The sequence below is a fragment of the Abramis brama genome (assembly GCF_963993115.1).
Source record: "Abramis brama genome assembly, chromosome: 14".
Classification (NCBI taxonomy): Eukaryota; Metazoa; Chordata; class Actinopteri; order Cypriniformes; family Leuciscidae; genus Abramis; species Abramis brama.
This window is the reverse complement of record NC_139976.1, coordinates 31,061,082-31,083,708: the sequence shown is the minus strand read 5'-3', so window position 1 is coordinate 31,083,708 and position 22,627 is coordinate 31,061,082. Positions and strand designations below refer to the sequence as shown.

The 22,627-nt window shown below is 36.8% G+C and overlaps 1 protein-coding gene across 2 annotated transcripts; it reads right to left on the bottom strand.

Annotated features, from left to right (window-relative positions):
• Window positions 1-1,971: 1,971 nt before the first annotated feature.
• On the bottom strand, window positions 1,972-22,609 carry adam8b (ADAM metallopeptidase domain 8b). Of its 2 annotated transcripts, none has more exons than XM_084135695.1 (23): window positions 22,466-22,609; window positions 21,991-22,073; window positions 21,738-21,844; window positions 21,512-21,590; window positions 21,008-21,084; window positions 20,677-20,860; window positions 20,527-20,589; window positions 20,050-20,121; window positions 19,287-19,456; window positions 18,759-18,840; window positions 18,489-18,622; window positions 15,463-15,640; window positions 15,221-15,310; window positions 12,368-12,563; window positions 10,999-11,101; window positions 10,704-10,872; window positions 10,531-10,611; window positions 10,341-10,425; window positions 10,114-10,225; window positions 8,777-8,945; window positions 8,011-8,046; window positions 2,741-2,815; window positions 1,972-2,360 (listed from the first exon to the last, which is right to left on the bottom strand). In XM_084135695.1, the coding sequence occupies exons 1-23, from the start codon at window positions 22,545-22,547 to the stop codon at window positions 2,304-2,306; spliced, it is 2,484 nt and encodes an 827-aa protein (XP_083991821.1). In that variant the 5' UTR covers window positions 22,548-22,609; the 3' UTR covers window positions 1,972-2,303. The 2 variants fall into 2 exon arrangements, with proteins under 2 accessions (XP_083991821.1, XP_083991820.1); XM_084135694.1 differs by having other exon boundaries at window positions 21,991-22,061; window positions 22,466-22,532.
• Window positions 22,610-22,627: the final 18 nt, after the last annotated feature.

Sequence of the window (22,627 nt, the reverse complement as noted above, 5' to 3'; positions counted from 1 at the left end):
CAGCTTTACATAGATAATAGGAAAATAATGCAACAAAGTTTGTTTCTAGAAGAAAATAGCGTCACAGTCCAGCTTAAGTAATTTCAGTGATGGTTCATTTTTGTTGTAATTTTAGTTCATTTATAGCTGCTCTGGAGAAAACCGTGATGTTATCGTCCAGCTCAGTTCAGTTCTCATATTAAGGTGTCAATGCAGGCAGATCAATAATATTGTTGAATATTAAGTTAAATGTCCCCAACTAAGCAAGCCAAAAGCCAAAGGAAAAAAAGGCAACAGTGGCAAGGAGCCAAAACTCCATCAGATGACAGAATGGATTAAAAAAAAACCTTGGGACAAAACCAGTCGGGGGGCAAGTTCTCCTCTGACTATGATTATGATTCAGGCAGCATTACAGGAACATTCCGAATATTATCCAGTTCCATCTGGTTAAAGATCGGAGTCATCACGCGGGTATGGAGACGGGTTTGTTGAGGATCAGTGCCGATGGCTGTCGTGTCGATGAGGCTTTCACAGGGGAGAGTCTAGTTGACACAACCTCTGCTGACACTTCAGGGATGTGTTGTGGTCGTGTCTAGGCGCAGGTCCCCCATCTGATCTGGATACGGCCCAGATTCAGCTGACTAAATCATGTGTTGTGGTTGTGTCTAGGCGCAGGTCCATCTGATCTGGATACGGCCCAGATTCGGCTGACTACATCATGTGTTGTGGTCGTGTCTAGGCACAGGTCCTCCATCCGATCTGGAAACAAGTGAGCGAATTCGGACAGCTGTTGAGCGTAAATCGGCTGTACACTCGTTATTGTGGTGCAATGTGGGATTGAATGAGTGCACTCGATAATGTCCACTACGGTTAATTGTCCCCTCAAATAATGCCCTATTTGAGGGTATAGGGGCCGATTTCGGATTCAGCCTGTGATGCAAAATCATTATTACTTCAGTGTCTTCAGTGACACATAATCCTTCAGAAATATTTCCAATATGCTGATTTTCTGCTCAAGAAACATTTCTTATTATTATCAAATGTTGAAAACAGTTTTGCTGCTTCATATTTTTGTGGAAACACAATTTACAAAAAACATTTACAGGATTCTTTGATGAATAGAAGTTCAGAATAACTTTTTTTTTTTTGAGTCACTGGTCATAATGAAATCTTCTGTGTTTGTATTGATAATTGTAATTCAGTGCTGAGTGCTGACATACAAGTGACTTTGTTAATGTACATTAGAGAATAGCTGAATCACATCACATGAGGATAGAGTTGTGATAACAGCACAGTTTACAACCACAAATAATACCAGTTTTTCTTTAAGTATTGTACACTTCTGTTTTATGAACTTTAAAAATGCTTGCTTTTACTCAGATAACAAGCATCTAAGCACAACATCAAGACAAGCACAGACAAGTGTATCACTTATCCTTTCCAAAGGAGCCCGGGATGTACAGTATTTCCATTTTCACCCACAGGAAAATTAAACATCTGCGCCTATGAATCACAATGAATCACACTTCACAAAGAATCAAAAAGGCACATGTGATTCAGTGTACAGCCCATATCTCAAAGGTTAGGGAAACATTTTTGCACTAATTACAGGATCAGTCATACAATATTATCTGGGCTGGTCAGGAGTTGTAGAGAAGGTTGTGAGGGCATTATGGGTGCTCATTGTGTGTCTGTGTGTGTGTTTCTAACTTTTTAACAATGATAATTACGCTTTTTTTGGTTGCAATTTTGCTAAGAAAAAATATAAGATGCCAAAAAATAGACGTTATATTAAGAGTTTTTTTTTTTTTTTACAAAATCAATTAAAACTTGAGGGAATGTAGCCTCTAGTTATAACATGTGGCACACCAGAAACAGATCACCATATTAGTTCAAAGTTTTGTCTGATTAACCTTATAGGTTCCCAAGTGACCAAACCAGTAGAACATATTTCTTGTTTTGGTTTCATACTTTAGTTGAGTTTAAGGCAGATCAGGATTTGTTAAATAACTTTTATTCAGAATTAAAAACATACACGTGAAAACAGTCTGTAAATGCTCAATTAAATTAATTACTGTATAAAACATTTTGGCCTGTTGATCATTTCTCCAACCACACATTAAGATGTATTACATAAATATACCATCATAAATACTACTTTAACAGACAAAAAACAGCTCTTACTCAAGGCACAACAGTGTATGTGTGTTTTTTAAAGCATGGTTTAAAAAAGCACTTTGTGATTCAGCCACCCCCACACTATAAAAGTTAACAAGAAGGACTGTAATTTGTTTAAATGAGTCACATGATGATTTCACGTCTGGTCATCTTCTTGGAATAGTGGGTGGTCTCAACACAACCTTCACTGTATCACCTGTGACCTGCAATGTAAAAAGTCTACAGTTTACTAATAGGTGAATGCAAGAATTCTTTTACACTCTTAAAAATGAAGTTCCCAAAAGGGAGTTTTCACAGTGATACCATAGAATAACCAATTTTGGTTCCCCGAAGAACCTATCATTGAAGAGTTCTTAAAAGATTTTTTTTTTCTTAGTATGAAGAACATTTTAATAATCTAAAGAACCTTTTTCCACTACAAAGAACCTTTTGTGGAATGGAAAGATTCAGGGTGTTAAAGGTTCTTTAATGGAACCATAGATGCCAGTAAAGAACCTTTATTTTTAGTGTAGCTTATATTAACATTACAGGACAAATTGAGCGTACAATACAATCACTTTCAGAGTAAATGCAAGTAACTAACTTGATCTTTTCTCCAGGATCCTGTTGCTAAAGATGGTTTAAATGGTGGAACAGGAGGTGCAGTCGGCTTGATTCCCTACAATTACACAGAGGAATTTCGAGCTGAGAAAATGTATGAACAACTATTGTATAACACAAACATTATACACGTTACAAATATCCTAACTGAAATTTTACATAAGGTGGATAATGAAAGTCACATTATCAAACTGAAAATACAAGCTTATACAAACTGGGGAAGGAGTCAATTCTTTTCAGTGGTAATTGAGAAGACTATGCGTTTGTCTGAACAATGTCAGAATGCAGGAAAGGGGTTGCAAAAAGGTGGAAAATAAAAGAGCTTGATTTATTTGCAAGCAATATCTTTAATGAACACAAACTCAGGATAACGCTTCTCTCGGGATCTCAAGAAACAGAACACGATGAACAGAAGAACCACATTAAACAAAAAGATCTGACAAAGACTGAACAAAACACAGGGCTATAAATACAGCGGCAAAGCAGAAGAGACCGGGTGACACCTGGAGACAAAAGCAGAGTCGGGGTGACGAGAGGCTGAAGTGGAGCCAGGGTGCCAGAGGACTGAGGCAGAGTCGGTGTGACTGAGGACTGAGGTGGAGCCCGACGAAACCGAAGAGCTGAAGGGCTGAGGCGTAGACAAAGGCCCAGAAGTTCATGGCAAAGACAGAGTGACGACTGGGCAAAGCCGGAGCAACGAGGAAGCCCCGAGGAGCCCGTAAGGAGCGGTCCCAGGTGGAGCCGACTGGTCGACGGGCTGAGGTGGAGTGACAGGCTTGGAGTTTCGAGGTGGAGCCAGAGGGACGACACGCCAGGGTGGAGCTGGCGAACAGGAAACCTAAGGTGGATCCAAGCTGCTGATAGGAGCCAGTGAAGGAGTTGTCAAAGGGCTAAAGGAAGCCAGCTGAGACAGGGCTGAAGAACTGAATAGCACAGGCAGAGGGTTACGAGACGGCCTCCTTGGCCATGACAGAGCAGGCAGTGAGTTCAAAAACTGCCTCCTTGGCTGATACGGGACAGGCAGAAGAGGTGGGAGAATCCACAACAACACAGAATTGTGCTGGGTGACGAAACACACTTGGTGCTAATCCTTTCACACTCCTCATTCTTAAGAGTTCAAGTTCCACATCGTCCTTAATACTTTGGGCGGGGCTCCATTCCATTCCCTTGTATTCAATGAGAACTCCCACAGGAAGGGACACAGGGACTGGCTCGAACACCTAGTCAAGACTCCATATCCGACTTGGGCTCTGGGACGAACATGGCCTCTAGTATGCTCCTTTATGGAAATGACCACAGCTCACAAACCTTGTCAGACTAGGCTTTAAGCTCTTGGTTTACGGTGGGCTCTGACTTGACCTCCTCACGGGGTTTCGGCTCTTTATCCATTTACACTTACATTTATTCATTAAGCAGATGCTTTTATCCAAAGCTACTTACAAATGAGAACAATAGAAGCAGTTAAACTAACAATAGGACAACAATATGCAAGTGCAATGACTCTTCCCAGTTTAATCTAACGCAGTACATGTACTTTTTTCATTTTTTATTAAATAGATATAGAATAGAAGAGAAAGTGTTAGTATTAATGGATCAAGTGTTGCCGAAAAATATGCGTCCTCAGCCGTTTATTGAAAATGGCTACGGACTCAGCAGCTCTGGTTGAGTTAGGCAGATCATTCTACCAGCAGGGAACAGTCAAGGTAAAGGTCCAAGAAAGAGATTGTGCCTCTTTGAGATGGCACCACAAGGCGACGTTCACTTATCCATGGCAAGCTCGGGCTCGGAGTCTGCAGTGGTCTCAGTTGTGTGGTCCGCTGGGGGCGTGACTGCCGATGTGGCGTGTGCGGTGGGCACAAGTGGGGCTGGGTCTTCCTCACTCTCTTCTGTGTAGGGGAATCCACACTGATTTAACACCCACTCAATTGGTGAATGTCCCTCTATGGCCATCTCCCAAAAACACGCAAAGGCTGATGTTGTTGTGCTGCACAAAGGGGACCAGAGGGTTGTTCCATAAAAGACGCTTAGAAAAGCGGGGATTAAACTCCAAAACCGGACTTGAATGAGCCTAACAAATAAGTTGGGGCTAAAGTGGTTCCATAAAAGGTAATTGAAGTTCACGCAATCTCACTAATTTGATCCAGGTTTATCAAGTCTAGATAATTGCGTGTGCACGCGTTTTTGAAGCAGCCCTAGAGGTCGATCGTGGATCAAATCGATCCACCATCAAACAGCGTATATTTTGTGCTGTTTTATGCGTTTGTGACATGTGTTTTTTCCCCCTCAGTGCAAAACTTACATTTTACAGTTATATCCTCCATCTGTAAATGTTAGAAAGTCATGCAAATGTATCCATTTCGCTGCTAATCTTCATATTGAACGAGCGCTGCTGCGCGCATGCGCGCCAAATAGGAGCGCAATAATTCTGACTGAAATATACATTTTGCTTGGAAAATTAATACGCGATATTTTATAACACTAGAAATATCTTCTAATTATAATAATTTATCTTTAGGATGTTGGATAAGTTGCAGTGAACTTCTAGCGAACAGAAGTAGGCTACTTCAGTGAACAGAAGTAGCCTAATTCAGGGAAGTTTATTTTAAGAAACTAAATATATAAAGATACAAAATATAGTTTTGGGTATATGACCTATGCTACTTAATAAAGATGATGTATACTTATTTAGAATGCTGAGAATTACAGCTTTTAATGCAATAATTTTTTGGAGAAAGCAAGAATCCCCAGTTTTAAATGAGTAGATGTAATTTCTAAAGTACACTATGGAGAGGATAACATGAAATTAAGAGCAAATGTATACATTTTGAAAAGATATGTGCAACTCTAAAATCAAAGAATATTCCATAAAATAAAGGAATATATATTAGCCTACATTAACTACATTTTTATATAACCCTCCCTTCCTTTTATTTCTAGTTATTTGTTATTTTATTTATTGACTTATTTAATATTGAATATTTGATATTCAAATAATATTACTTGAATAACTATTAGGAATTATGTGTCATTATAAGAGTTTGATATAAATATGTGAATGTTACATTTTTATTAATATTTATTTATTGTTTTTTGTCTTTTCCCCCTTAAATCATATGTAAAAGTGTCTAACTATGTACTTTTTGGTTATTGTTCTAATCATGTGTTTTTTAGGCTATGTGTTGGTGGGTATTATCACAAAAGAAAAATATATAATATATAAATATATAAATAAATAATAAATGAATATTTATTGGGGGAAAATATGATGTCTTTAAAGGAACTGTCCATTTGTATAATTGTGTTAAATGTGTTTGAATTGAAAGCCACAATAAAGTACATAATATATATATATATATATATATATGCTAAAATATTTGTTATTTGGACATTAACTGTAATAACTGTAGCAATAACTGTAAAGGGACTATTGTAATGGGGTAAATCAAATGTAGGCTAATATACTGTCAATTACTAAGCTCAGATTCATCTTACCAGTTAAAATTTATACTGTGGTTTTGTAATTATTTATTTTTAATTTTAACTTTTTTTAGATTGTGTATATATATATATATATATATATATATATATATATATATATATATATATATATATATATATATATATATATATATTGTCTAATTTATCATTGTAGCCTTATTTAAGTTTATTTTCTGTATACTGTGTATTTATTTTTGGACTAATAGTGGTTAATAAAGTCCAATAATGGTATGAGAGAGTGTCAGTGGTAATATCATTGTGTTCCTATTGGTCAGTGTTAGAGGATCTGTGTAACAGCTGAGGCTTAGCCTGACAGTTAGCCTGCCCTGGACCAGGCTAGTTTCCCAGCATAAGTTGCCAGGGTAACTGAGTTTGAACTATTTTAAGTTTGCTTTATGAAACAGAATCCACCGACAATAAGTCTGACTTACCAAAATAAGCCTGGCTTGTATTCTAATCTTGTTTTATGGAACAACCCTCAGATCTAGAAACCTCTGTGTGTACACCTTGAGGGACTGATCCCTCTTTGAGAATAGGCTCTGAACTGCAACTACATCCATTTGTTAGGTCAGATCTTCTATCAGCAAGGGGTTGCAAAAAGGTGGAAAATAAAAGAGCTGGGTCAATTTGCAAGCAGTATCTTTACTGAACACAAATTCAGGTTAACCGTTTTTAGGAGCTCAAGAAACAAAACACGATGAACAGAACAACCACTTAAAACTGACGAGATCTGACAAAAGCGGAAAAACACGAAAGGCTATAAATAAACAGGGACATACTAGGGACTAAACAAGATAATTAACTAGACACAGGTGTGACACATGAGGGCAAATCAAAAACCATGGCAACTGATGAACAAAGACAAAGGAAACTGAACTGGGAAGAGTGCAAAAAAAAACTAACTCAAACCCAAAACAGGTGTAACATTAGCTGGGTTTCCATCCAAACGTGAAGTGAATCTTTTCAAAGTTTGCAAAAAAACAAAAACAAATGCAAATTAGGTGTGTTTCCATCAAGTTGTTCAGGTGGTCAATAAAACACCAACAGCGGACACAGCCAATAAGTCATCTCCCATTATCCGCGTTAACTCAAGTCAAAAGCCACCTCAAGTGAGCGTATTAAGGGATTTTCCCCCCCAAAATTTGGCGTTTCCATTCAAAATGCGCATTACAGGGTGATGGAAACAAAGCTACAGACAGGGCTGAATGGACAGTCTTTACTTGACTAAATGAAAGGACTAAATGAAAGGAGTAAAAAGTAGTATCCATTATTCTTCTGAAAAGTAATTGTGCAAGTTTCAATTTTAATTGAGTAAAGTACAAATTCCCTGCAATAATACTTAAGTAATGAAGTAAAATCACTCAAGTATTTTACACCCCGATTACAACAGTTTGGAAATAACATGTTGCTATGTTAACAATGTGTTTAATAAGTACTAATCTACTGTAACTGCACTGTAATACTTTCATGATACATTTATAGTGCATGTGATGATTTTGGAGATTTCTATATTTAAAATATATGCTAAATATATGCTGTAAACAGGAAAATGCTCAAATAATTTAAAAAATGTGCAAGAAAATGCATTGTTATAATAATAAAATACAATTTGGGTAAATTCTTTTTTTTCTTTTTTACAGTAGATTTAAATGGGAATATTCCATTTCCTTTCATGTTCAACAGAAGACAGAAAGTCTTACAGTTGACAGGATTTTTATTTTTGGGTAAATTTCTGCTATCAACAGTTCATCTTACCTGTTTAACTGCAGTCTGCTGCGGTTTTTCTGGAGGCTGCAAACAGAATGAGAACAAATTTATTTTTATCTTTCTAGAGAAAAGCAAAAAGACTGCTTGACTCTTTCCTGTCCCGGAAAGGCATGATATGTGAAACTACAAAAATGTAACCCTTTAGTCTGTCCATATGCCTGTTGTATAAAACTGGAAAGCATTGCTGTAAAAATTGTGGACTCAAATCTTTGAACAATACTTGAGTTATGTTTGATTAAGTAGTGATTAACTAGATATCCATGAGCAGAACTTATATTAAACTTGTTAAAGATTTAATCAGTAGCCTACTAGTTAAAACTTTTGGACAGACAGAAATCCCAAGTCCATTCACAATTTACACAATTTTTGATTTTGGGAGAGTTTTTTTCAGCAGGCTATTATTCTTGTATGAATAATTTTAGATTTACCCAGCCCTAAATGGCATGTAAAAACGGTGACTGGGTGCATTACATGTTGGCCAAGAAGGTCTATTTTCATCTAGATGGGTGGTTCCTGACCAGAATAAGCTGCAATGTGGCTCACTTTATGCAAGACATTATGCAAATAGCCATAAGTATGGTAGCAATACTAATTTGACCCTACCTCCTAACTCTAGTTCTAAATTTATTTAGATTTATTTAGATTAAGATGTCTTAAATGGGGGAAAAACTTCTACATTTCATGCAGTGAGAATAGATTTTTTGACTTTAAGATGATAATGAATGGGCAGCATAATAATGAAGGTTGTACTAACTAGGGGGGCAGGACGGGCCGGACGGGCCGGACCCACTCTAGCAGTTAGAGGGGTGCAGGGCTGAGTTACGGTGGTCCCCATGAATATGGGCTGGCTGATCTGAGGGTGGTCCTTCTTGGCACTGTTGTTCTCAATAAGAAGGCTCAACTGCCCTGAAGATGGAGCTTTTCTGTAAACAAACAGAGACGTACAATAAACAGACAGATTATAATTACATAAACTCACAGCTAGCCACACATTCTGACCAATGAATTTCCAAGGCACTTCCAGGAAATCAGCTGGATGTAACACTAACAAAACATGTTTTAAAGATACACTCAGTAATCTTGTAATCAGCAACTTGCATGTTATCGGACAGCAGTTACTTTCAGAGTTGTCAGAGAACTCTGGCTCAACACATTTTGAGGAACAAAATCATGATGAGTCAATACTTTATCACACATTTGATGATATCTAAAATATTCAGAGAAAAACAGCTAAATGATACCCACTGCCATAGGGTCCAAAAAAATCCATCCAACCATTTATTATCAAAACCGCTTGTCATTTAGGCTTGAAGAGTAATGGCTCCTTGACTGAGCCTAGTTTCTCTCAAGGTTTTTTTCTCCACTACGGTCACCTGATGGCATTTTTGGCTCCTTGTCACTGTCGCCTTTGGCTTGCTCAGTTGGGGTTTAAAAGACTATTAATGTTCTGTAATATTTTTGATTTAACTAATGACATTATCAATCTCAGTATGGTTCAGATTTAGTTCTCATTTGATAATAACACTAACTTTGCAACATTGACAGTTATTGAACCAACATATTGAACTGACTTAGTAATGAATAATGACACTATTGTGGGCTCTAGAGCTGCTATAGCTGAATTGAAATTGTTTCATAATTGATGAACTTTGCAATACTAACGCAGTCACTGAACTAAATTAAAACGATAAAATGAGTCGAATAATGACACTATTATCTTATTCTGTAGAGCTGCTTTACAGGTGAAATGAATTTGTTTCATAATTAATGAATTGTACAACATTAACACTGTTATTGTTCTATTTATTAATTTGAAGCTGCTTTTCTGTATTGTATAAAGCGCTATATAAATAAATGTGACTTGACTTATCATGGTCATGGGGATGCTGGAGCGTATCCCAGAGTTTTAGGCCAAAGGCAGGGAAACACCCTGGATGGATGTCAGTGGGTCAAAAAAAAAAAGAAACACTTTGCAGAACGGTTTTATGACCACTAAAAAATACGAATGGTTGGGGAAAAAAGTTAATTTGGGTTCATTCAAGACCATGAGCATGATACATTTAGCAAAGGAAGTCAAATTAAACAACTCACGTTTTGTGGCTGATGATCCCTTTTCTTTTTTTACGATAAAGCACTACTCCACATACTAGTAGAAGCAGAGCGATTGCAACTGCTACTGAGATGCCAATGATCTTTCCTTGTTCTAAGAAATTGCAAACAAGAGTAAAATTTGTAAAAATGGTACATTACTGCAGGTCATTTAAACGCACTTACTGTATGAATTTTTCAGAAAAAAGAGTGAGTTTGAGTTTGATTACCAGGTGGCAATTCAGAATATTTGACTTTACAGAAAGGAGGTGCCCAACCAGGCTCACAGTGGCATTGATTTTTGTGATTACATATCTGTAAAATAAGAGACAATAACACTCTAAGCATGGCTTTTTATATTATGAATTATAAATATGGCATTTTCCTGTTGGTTTCAATGAAATGGAGATTTGATCTCACCCCTCTACCACTGCATTTCAGTGAGCAGTGTTCATTACTGCCGTAAACATTCAGGTCTTGGCACATATAATCATAGCAAACCTGTTGGAAACATAACCGAGTGATTTCATAGAATTTGTTCCTACAAGACAGAAATACCTGTGATAGTTCAAATAAAAAATGTACAAGCTTACCTTATTATGTTTACATTTTGTGCCAGTAGGAACCATGCTGAGGGCGTCCTCCTCTGATTGGTCCCCAGCTATGTTGCACATGCCCATTAATGTTTTTATGACAGCTTTCTGACCAGTAACAGGGTATTCGTTTCCTCCATAACAAAATATCTTTCCACAATGCATGCTTCTATATAAGGAAAAAAGTAAATCATGTCAATCTACAGTTTGGACTACACCGGGTGATACAAATACTGATGCTGTAAAAGTCATTTTGTGAGCTATTTTACATAGAAAATTAGAAAAGATCACATACTCTTTTGTACAGGCTCTGTAGCCATCTTTGTTTTTTCCACAGTGAGAATCATTTTTTCCAAGTGTGTTTATAAAAAAGCATGCATCAGAAGCCACTTTGGAACCTAGTGAAAAAATCAGACAAAACATTGAAGCAAATATCAATTTTTTTTCGTTTTGAAGAATGAATAACTGGTCCTTTTTGGAGATTTGGTAAAAGAATCAGCTTATTATAGTCAATCTTTCTTTTGTCACATTCAATTCAGACTGTAAAAGCATTTATTTTGCTATGGTAATTAGAGGCAGTGGTGCAGCGCACAGTACTTTGAATGAATGAATGAATGAATGAATGAATGAATGAATGAGGCATTTATATAGCGCTTTCATATGTACTACTGTACACCCAAAGTGCTTTACAATCATATCAGGGAATCTCTCCTCCTTACTTTAGTAAGCTCCCAACCCTACAACCCAGATTTGAAGTCTGATTGTGCTTCTGAACAAAGTACTTACTAGGCCTAGGTTACTTTAGGGCAGGTTATTAAAATTACTTGAACTTATTACTTCAATAATTTAACAAGACATTTGCATGTTCACGGTTTTCTGATGTCGATGAATGGTCATATGACATGGAGACAAAATATATAATCTTTTTAGCAAGTGTTTTTTATTTTTATTATTTTTATTTTTTATTATATATAGGGCTGCACGACTTGGCCACAAATTAATATTGTAAATATTTTGTCATATATTGCGATTTGAGCTGCGATATGACATTTAATACAGTACGTATCATACATGACATTTGTATCATATCACACATGTCATAATTGCAGTGTTAAAAATTATTCTTTAAAGTACTGAAAAAAATAAAGATTGATGAAGTGCATTTTACAAGAAAATACTATTTCAGTCTTTGTCCTTAAAAATTTAATGTTTAATTCAATGTGTTACTTGCCGTTTATTTGTAATTAATTGTGACATTTTCTTGAAATTTCTGTTCATACTTGGGTTTACGCTTTACAAGAACCAACAAACACTACAAGTTACAATACAAATACTTATTTCTCAAATTCTTCAATTTTAAAAGTTCAAAGCCTTGAGCTTTTAACGTCAAATCATCAAGCTTTTATTTTGGCAGAATATTGATGAAATGCTGTAAACTTCTGTCCACAAAAATGTTGGCAATTATGCAAATGTGACAGTAAATAAAATGAACCTAGTGCACAAATGCATGTTAAACTCACAATGCACATGAGTTTGTGAGAAGCAGCATTTACTGCATTTACTGTGAACTGTAAGCAGCATTTCCCTAGTTCACTAACCCCGTGCTAGGGAATGTATATTAAAAGATGACATAGATGTTGGAGAAGTTTAGGACTCATGCTTACTTGTTCCCCAAAGTTTTTGGCAGTGCTGGAGGTGAGTGGGGCATTGGCCATTGTAGCAGTAACCCTGGCCAGAGCTGCAAGGTATGCCATTCATCTTAAAATCATTCTCTGGGCACTGCTCTGAGAGCCCTGTGCAATACTCTGGAACGTCACACTCATTTACAGCTGCTCGACACAAGCTTTCAGCATCTTTTATCTAGCATGAAAAGAGAGAAAAGAAATAACAATAATTGTAAGTAACAATAATTTTGAACCACAGCCTACTATCACATTGTCTAGAGTTAATGTTAACACAACACATATCATTAACTTCTGGAAATTTTCATTTCATCCCACACGCTTGACAATAAACATAAAAAAGGCATTGGATTACTTGCGCAGCCGTGTCTCTCTCACTCATTTTGAAAGTGCACAAATTAGAATAATACAATAACAGTTACAATAAAAGATAATCGAAAATATGAAATATTACCCTGTACCTCACTCAAGTGGGCCAGAATTCGCCTTTCCTTTTAAAATACTTGTATTTAACCAGATGTCCCGATGCGCTGTATTCCAAATTTACTGCAAGACACTTTACACGTATTGATTAATTTGCTTGAACTCTGATTTATGGATTTTTGTTACCTAATATTGCTTTGAGTTTGCTTGATTTTGCATTAAATTCAGCAATCGAAGAATCAATACTCTGGGTTTGTTTCTTTTAGGGTGGGTTTGCTATGTGTTTAGATCTGTTTCCTTTTCAGTTGGTTAACTTGGTGATTATTCATTGTTTGATTATCAGTTACACCTGTGGATTTCATTGACTGGTTTGTCTGTCTATTTAGGCTGTGTGTTTCTTCTGTTCTTTGTGTGATCTCGTCAATATTAGTTTGGTTGTTCTGTTCCCGTGTTTTTGCATCTAGTTTTCCTGAGAAGTGTATTATGAGTTTGTTTGCTTTAAACAATCACTGCATGTGATTATATCCAGCTCTTTTATTATGTTCCTAGTTGGCCAAGAGAGCCATTCCTGAAATGTCTGCCTGTTCCACATTGAGACGTCTATCTGTATTGTATCGGCCAAGAAGGCCGTCTCTGAAAAGTCTGTCCATTCCGCTTTGGCCAAGGATGCCATTCCTGAGAAATGTGTGTGTCCAGATTGTTAAATCCCTGCCTGCACTGCCCAGTCCTTCAGCCATGTCCTCACTGTCTTACTCCAGCCCTTCGTCTCCTCCTACTTTGCCCGATGTGAGCATCGTGGATCCGCCTTGTACTGTTGTTCGCCAGCTCAGCCCTGGACTGTTGACCCGACTGTAGAACCTCCATCCCCTTCACTCCACCTCTGCCAGTCAACCAGTCAGCTCCACCGTTGCTCCTCGCCTCTACAGCTCCGCTTGGGATCGTCGTCCCTACGGCTCCTCCAGGGCTTCCTCATCCCTATGACTCCACCTTGATCATTCGTCGCTCTGCCTGTGTCACGGACTTTTGAGCCTTCAGCTGTGCTTTGTCCCTCCACCCCTTCAGCTCCGTCAGGCTCAACTTTCCTTTTGGCTTCACCTCAGTCCTCAGGTGCACTGGCTCTGCCACAGTCCTCCGGCAGCCTGGCTTCGCCTCAGCCACTTGTCTCCACGACTCTGCCTTGGTCTCCAGGACTGTCAGTGTTACCGGGGCTCTTCGGCTATAAAAAATCTAAACCTGACAGCCTGTGCTAGAAATCTTATAATGGAGAACAGGATGGAGAGATTCTGTATGGAGGAATGGTCTCTGATCTCTTGTCAGGTGTTCTCCAAACTCATCAGGCATTATAGGAGAAGACTCAGAGCTGTTATCTTGGAAAAAAGAGGTTGCAAAAAGTATTTAATAAAAGGGGGCAAACAATTATTCCCAACGTGTTTTGGAGAAAAAGATTTATTTCTTAATGTGATTTTCCCCCCACTTTCAATTATTTTACTTCAATGAAAGGTTAGATTTTTGAAAACATTGAAACATTTTTTAAATAAAATATCAAAAGGATTAAAAATGCAGATTTATTTTTTACAGCCATATTTGATCATATTTACCAAGGGGGCAAACACTTTTTCAAACCACTGTACATCTAGTAAAGAGTCTGTTTGACATTTGCAAACTCTTTTAAGCTCTCTAGCGACTGTTCAACAACACTTTTACCTCTTTACTGGATCTTTGCTTTTCTGAATCACCCTTTTTTGCAACAGTTGGTGCCATTGCTCAGTTGGTTGGAGTGTGTGTCTTGTAAACATGAGATTCTAGGTTCAGTGTTACCTATGAAGGGGATTTTAGGTGGGCTCTATGAATGTTCAATGAGGCCCTTTTCAAAGGTTATGGAGTTAAACTTCTGGCAATTTGGTAAATGCATTTTGCCCCCTTCTCCCTGCGTGACATTTGCAAACTCTATTATGCCTCCCACACACTATATGACAAGTCAAAGACAGCACTCAAGTCTGATTTATGGATGCTGGGTTTAAATCCCAACAGTGCTTCTCTACCAAATACTTTTCTCTCTTGGTTTACTCTAGGAAAGAAGGCCAGTTTTGAACCTGGCTTTTGTTCTGCTGAGACTCAGTGGATAGCACATTGGAATTCTAGAGTGTAGAATGATGCAGTTCAAAGGTTGTGGGTTTGAGTCTCATCAGAGTCATGACTAATTTCATAGGTGCATATAATTCCTTTAATAAAGACATTCTATAGTGTAAGTTCATAGTGATATTTTGTAATAAAAATGGCTTGAAGAACTTTTCTAGTAGTAGCGCAGAATAATTTTATTCCATTACTCACACAAGCTTACTTCATCCCAGTCATTTTATCCAAAATGCTCTACAGTGAAGTTAAAGACACAAAGTCACTTATGGACATTACCTGGCAATTCTCACAGCAATCTCCGTAAGCACAATGTGAGCCTTCAGTGAGTCGGCAGGTCTTGGGATCACAGCATGGATTTTCACATTCCTTAGAAGACAGTAAATCACAGTCATCAATGAGATATCAGATGTGGGTAAAACGTGAACCTACATTAATGCATTAATGATGTCATTTAAGAAGGATCATTTCAAGGCCAGGGTTGACTGAGTCACTACAGACACAGGATGTGTGCGCAATACCTCCACTGTTCCACAGTCACACTCCTCTCCAGGGTCCAGGAAAGCATTACCACAGACAGGCCCACTGTAGAGTTTGTCTGAGCTGGGGATGTCCAGCAGGCAGCTGGGGTTGGCGTTGTCTAGAAACACACTCAGCTGTTCTAGACTACAGTCACTAAACATCTCCGGGAACAGCGTGCTAGATAGACAATTTCAGAATATGTCATTTTCAAACAGTGCACACTTTAAACTGCTACAAGGCAGAGCAGTCCACATACACATACATTGTTGTTTTTTACTACGATCCATCTCCAACAGAAGCCTCACATTGTGTTTTCAGCATAGTGAAACTTAAAGGTTTAAAGAGTTTCTTGCACTTGTACTTGTACATGTACTACCCTTGTAAAAAGTATGCTTAACTGTACTGAATGTGCGCTTGTAGTGTACGGTGTTGTAGTGTAAAAGTTTTTTTATTTATTTACTAGCATATAATAGAATACTAATTAAATAAAAGGCCAGTTAAGTGTATTTAAAGGAAGTACATGACGTTTCACGTTTTCATGAAGTTTCTTAACACACTTAAGTACACTTTTAAAAGGCGCACTTCGTAATTGTCAAATTAAACATGTTACTTTAGAGTACATTTTAAATCATCGTGTTTTAAATAATAATCTTTTGTCATGCTTTAAGGATAGGATAGGTAGACTTTATTAATCCCACACCAGGGAAATTCACTTATTACAGCAGCTCCCAAGAAAAAGAAAAAAAAGTACACTTATTTTGTACGCGTTGACTAACACACTAAAGCACATACAGTATAAAATACTTGATTATAAATTTAACAGTAATTTGTTGTTTGCTGTTACATTTAAAGTTAATATGGCGCTTTAACTGTTCTAAACTTCACCATTACAAATGTGGAATGTGGCGCTGTCTCGAAATATTTTAGGTACCTTCAGGAGATGGTGCTGATGGCACATTCTGAGTTTCGTAATATTACACCAATGTATTTGTTAAGTATACCATTTTATTTCACAAAACTGTATTGAAGTCAATGGGAATTTCATGTTTTGTTCTATTATAGCGCCACCAAGAGGCTCAGTCCCACCATTTTTTTTTATGTGTCCTCAGAGTGAGCCCATACATATTTGTGCCAATTTTGGTGAAAATATCTCAATTCGCTTCGGCGTTATAGACATTTATATGAAAAAACACGTAAAAAATGACTGACACATGACTTTGATTGGATTTTACTACCCCTTACTATCAATATTTTCGCATTTGGGCATTGGCATATAGCTATCGACCTATGTTTTCAAACTTCTGACGGTGGTTTCGTCTCGATCGGACTAGCGGTTTCAAAGATATCAGCAAATTTTTTTAAGCGCTAAATCACAACGCTACACAAACCATAAGGCGAAACCTAGCATGTTTGGTATCGTTGGACTCGGCAAGGATTCAGGAGTATAAGGAGATTACTTTCGTGAAAACAAGTATAAGGAGATGACTTTCGTGAAAACAAGTCGACCACATCCAAAGTTATAAGCATTTGAAGAAAAAAAATTCACCACTAGGTGGCGCTGTTTCGAAACTTCTCAGGCTCCTTTAGGACATCGTGCTGATGACCCATACCAAGTTTCGTAACAATCCGTTCATGCGTTCTTAAAATACAGCATTTTAGCACATAATTCAAAATGGCCGACAGGGGCAATTCCGCGCAAAACTGTCACATCCATAACACCAACACAATGCAATGGTATTTAGTTGGCGTTATGGATGTGACATTTTTGCGTGGAATTGCCCACAGCCAAAATGGCCGATATGGTAAAATTGGATATCAGTCGAATCGGCATGTTGCCCTGAATCTAACAAGACCAATTTTATGATTTTTGGACAAACCGTTCAGAAGTTAAAAGCAAAAATAGCCATTTTTCATATCTCCGGACCAGTAGGTGGCGCTGTGCCGAGACACATAGCATGTAGCCTCAGGTCATGCTTGTGATGACATGTGCCAAGTTTGGTCTGAATACGATAAACCGTTGCCGAGATACAGCCTTACGTCCGTTTTCGCAAGCACTACGTAAAATTTGTTTGTGGGTTTTTTCGAAAACTGTTAAGCGAATCAACTTGAATTCCATAACTTTTTGTCGGCATCGTCTGTAGATGATCTGGTTCAATTTTCATGAAAATCGGAGCAACGGACTAGGAGGAGTTAGAAAAAGTAGCTTTTTTGGAAAATTCTAAATGGCGGCCATATTTTTATGACGGAAAATGACGGCATAGGGTGCAATCGAATCGTCATGAGCTCAGGAATCAGAGGAAAAAAGAATTTTGTTGATTGGCCTTACGGTTCAAAAGTTATTAGTAAAATATTAGTGAAACTTTGGACAGGTAGTGGCGCTAGAGGGAATGACTTAGACACACCAAAATTGGTGTATTTAATGTTGGGACTGTCCTCTATCAGAATGTCAAACCATTACAACTTTTCCGCAATCAGTTCTATGGGCTGCCATAGACTCCCATGGCGGAAGAAGAATAATAAGAACGGGAACAGATACAATAGGTGCCTCCGCACCTTCGATGCTTGGCCCCTAATTATATATAAAGATGTACTTAAGTTCTACTTAAATGTGGGTAAAAAAAAACACTCCTATGTTCATCTAATTGCATTTTATATTTAAACTATAATAGATTTTAATTTAACTGTAAATAACCTTCAAATTGTAAAATATTACATTTAATTCACACTTAAGTATATTCTAAATATATTAGTATATTAAGTCGTTTTTTCAAAAGTGTTATAAAGTGGTTTGCCGGGTGGTTGCTTGGGCATTGTAGGTTGTCGCTAGTTTGCTTTTATGTGGTTGCTAAGATGTTATAAGTGGTTGCCAGGGCATTCTTGGTCTTAGGCATTGATCAGTAGTTGCTTATGTAGTGAGTGTTTGGTAGGTATACAGATGGCAGGCAGTTACTAGACAAACAGATCTGACTTCTAAATAATTAAAATAATCAGTACATTGAAAATACGTTACACACATACTGCTTACCCCACACGCTCTGTCATGATACAGAACTCTGAAGAACCACACATGCAGTGATCTACATCGTGGGACATGCCCATGTTATGACCCATCTCATGGGCAATTGTAGATGCCAAGCCCAGTGAGTTTGGATTATGATCCTGAAAAATATCAGCATATAGCCATTTGAGGAATAATATGTAATTATAATGTGTCTTTAAAGAAATAATCTTTTTTGTTAAATTATAGGAAGTAATTCACTACCAGAAAATCATTACTAACTCAGATCATGAATACCTGATTGACTCCCGCTGAGCTTTCCGCACACATTGCAAATTTGTTAGCCAGACCAACTGTGTCACCCAAAAAATCAATTCCACTGGAAGAAAAGAAAACCAACAACTAAAACAGTAGCACTTTACATTATGATCTTGTTTCTTAACATTAGTTAATGCATTAGCTAACATGAGCTAAGCAATATACTTTTTACAGCACTTTGTTAATAATATTAGTTAATAATACAATTGTTCATTGTTTGTTCAGGTTAGTTCACATTGTATTAACTAATGTTAACAGATACAAATGTTAGATAATTATATAAATGTATCTGTAAATGTTGATATTAACATACAGTATGATTAATAAATGATTTTAAATGATTGTTTATTGCTAATTCATGATATGTAATGCCATCAACTAATGATTACAAATGAAACCTTATTGTAAGCGTTATATTAAAGTACGCTATAGGTTCTGCTATGCTATAGTGTAGTGAAGTTCTTAGTCATCCGGCTGAGTAAATGGTTAATTAGATCATATACTCACGTCACAAACTGAGCGTTGTCATGCCTGACCCTTTTAAGCAGATTGCTCTTTCTCCACTTAATAAACCGACTAAGAGTGTCATCAGAACTCACACTGACTACAAACTGGTCCTGTGTTGTCCAAACCTCAAGTCCCACTAGCATAACCCGGATATTAAGGGGTCGATACAACTGAGAAAAGAATAAAGTGCTTATTATATTTCTTTATGACATTTATTAAAGGGGACCAATTATGCCCTTTTTCAAAATATAAAAAAAACACATTATTTTTCATATTGTTGCAGCTCCTCTCTTCCCAGGCTGTCAGTAACGCTCTGTTTAGTTCCTTTGTAAAGCCCCTCATTCAATGTGCTCTGATTGGATGGCTGAACCTGTGTGTTGTGATTGGTCAAGCTCTTTGAGTGTGTTTGGGAAATGTCACGCCCCTTACCTAAACAGCGAGTTTCAACACACTACTAACGAAACTCAACCAGGCTCTTTTTTTGCGAATGCCTTGGGTGGGAATTATTTAAATAAGGAATATTGTGACTTGTACATTTCCAGAAATAAACTCAAGATTACAATTGAGGCTTTTCAGGAAATTCAGAAACAGTGCTTACTGATATAGAGAATAAATAACTCTTTGGAGTGACTTTGTAACAGCAGCATTACACAATACAGAAAGTTGAAAAAACACTTTGAGCTGATTTTGAAATACTGTAAATCAAAAAAGTAAATATTTGTAGGTTTAAATATATATTAGAATAAAATATATGAATATATACCTTGTCAACGTGATTTGCAACCTCCAGCATCCTGGCTCTGATAATGTCCATGTTAGAATCATAGGTTGTGTACTATAAGAGTAAAAAAAATAGCAATCATTTGTTTGCCTTTTTATGGAAATTTACTTTCAGCTTTTGCTTGAAGTATCGTGACTAGCACTACTGGCCTCAGAATGAAATATGTCAAAATCTATAAGGCATAAATATTAGTGATTCACTAATATATTATCTAGGCCAATCAAACAGACAATATTTGACCATTTTTAAATGAATGGCATTAGCCTATACATTTTTCAGCCTTTTTTTTATATTTATTTTTTTGAGTAAATTGTAAAAAATGTGTTTATTTCATTTCAGCATTTTTTAAATATCAGCAAGATTTTATTGCCTGGATATTTGCACCACCATCAGTCATTGAAAAACTCATAACGGTTGATATATACTTAAAAAATAAAAAATTTAAGGTAAAATTCTTACCTCAGTGTTATCGACCACAAGAAACAATTCCACAAATCTTGGAGTGTGAAAACGCTTCACTTTCTAAGAGGATATATCAATGTTTTAGAATCTATATATAATTTCTTTCATACACAGAACATTTGCTAGAAATGAGCTAGATGTTATTACCTGTCTGCTGGACTTTAAGGGGACAGCCACTGGTGGTTCATGCTCATAAATGGCGGTGTTTGGTTCACCACAAGAGCTTCTCTTCCACCTCAGATGTTGGTGCTTATAGAGCGCATGATCTCCATCAGTGTGGTTGGTCAGGGGTTCAATCAGGTATACTTGCTTTTTCACCCTAACAAAACCTCTATGGACAGAGGACAGAATGCTGCTGTTCAAGAGCATACAAACATGGCATCTACACTGTAGTACTACTGCATATCCATTAGGAAATGTATGAAAAGCGTCTTGTAATGAACATGATGTAACAGGAGCATGGCGTTGTGCATGATACCTGATTCCAGAACAGATTGTCACACTGACTGAGGAATCTTCCAAATCCTGAATATGGCCATGATAATAGCAATTTTCCTGATACAAATGATACAAAAGTTATATTTATATGTATATCTAAAGCTTATATCAGGGCACTTCAACCAATCCTATGTGGATTTAATACATGTTTATAATGGAATACTAGCAGGAACTACGCACTATGCAATGTATATACTATTTTAAATAGCATGTGAACAACAGTTTGCTACATTGCTGTAATATGACCTCGCATGTTTAGTTCTTCAAGTGATTTCTGATCATCATCTTAGAAATTCAAATATGTTTAAAATCCTATACATAATTAATTCCAATTCTTTTAGCATGTGGGAAATGGAGTTGAGTGCAGATGTTGGTAAAGGTAGTAGTTTAGTTTATCTTCAGTAAGGATCTAGAAAATACTACAGTATATACTGCATAAATGTATTCTGTTCTGTTCTGGTATTGTATAATTACAGTAAGTTACCTTTAAATTTGGATTGCTGCTCACAATCAATCCATCATCTTGATAGTATATTTCAGTATAATTATGTCCAATCAGTTGCCTAAACCACAGTAAACATTTATTTAGGCCGACTTTAGAGTACAATGATGTATTTCATACTATTAAACATCAAAATGAAAAGTACAGACATCTTCAAGCGAAACGTCAAGTGAAATATAACAGGCCGACACCCAAATGCAACACTCACCTGTTCTTTTCCAAATGAATCATGTGATTTTCCCCTCCAAAGAATAATTTATATGTAAGTCTATCAGGATACTTTTCATGGCTTTGTGGACTTTTATCAGACTGTACCTGCATAGGATTGATATGTTAATCCACACATAAACAGCACAACTCCACTGTTGCTTTTCCAAAAATCTAAGAACTAAACAGGTTGTTGTTGTTTTATTAGGCATTTCTTGCTACTGCTGTACAATCCCAGTGGTAAACGGATGTACCTTACTGAGGCTCAGTCTTTTAGGTCTCACCACATCAAACTGCTCTACGTGAGGTAAAGTATGGATACTCTCTGCAACACATCCTGATGAAGAATCAAAATATATTTCAATGTTTCACAAATGCACTGTCCAAGAGTTAACAACATCCTTGATTAATGACGTTAAAAAAATAATAAGTTGAGAATTTCTAATAAAAATTCTTGCTGTTGCTAACAACAAGAATAAAGATAATAAACTCTTTAAAATCAACTTAAAGGACAGAAAAGTTCCTCCATCACTATACAATATGTAACGTTATACACTATATTACTATAAGTATCCCATTCGCATGAATGTAAATTGCCTTTACATGAATAAATTATTAAAATAGACTAAAACGACCGGTTAAATCTTTCAGCGCAAATATGCTTTATAATTACATAAATTAAGAAGTAAAACAGATTTCTACTTAATTAAAAGAATATCGCGTACGTACCCCAAAGACAAAGACAGCAAAGTACATGAGCTGTGAAGGTAAAACACTGCATGGTTAACTGCGCGTTATGGAAATGGAACATGTCAGGCGAAATACATGCTAAAAGATAAACTTTAGATCCGCCCAAGTGGGATGCACTTTTACTTCATCAGGACAGACCAG

What these genes read in the sequence shown, in the direction of transcription:
- adam8b (XM_084135695.1), bottom strand. Translation starts at nt 22,547, where the DNA reads ATGTTCCATTTCCATAACGCGCAGTTAACCATGCAGTGTTTTACCTTC. An exon ending in TTGCAAATCACGTTGACAAG is followed by an intron (nt 19,457 to 20,049) that starts GTATATATTCAT and finishes TTCTTTTCTCAG; the next exon opens with TTGTATCGACCCCTTAATAT. An exon ending in ATTGCTGTGAGAATTGCCAG is followed by an intron (nt 12,564 to 15,220) that starts GTAATGTCCATA and finishes TTTTCATGCTAG; the next exon opens with ATAAAAGATGCTGAAAGCTT.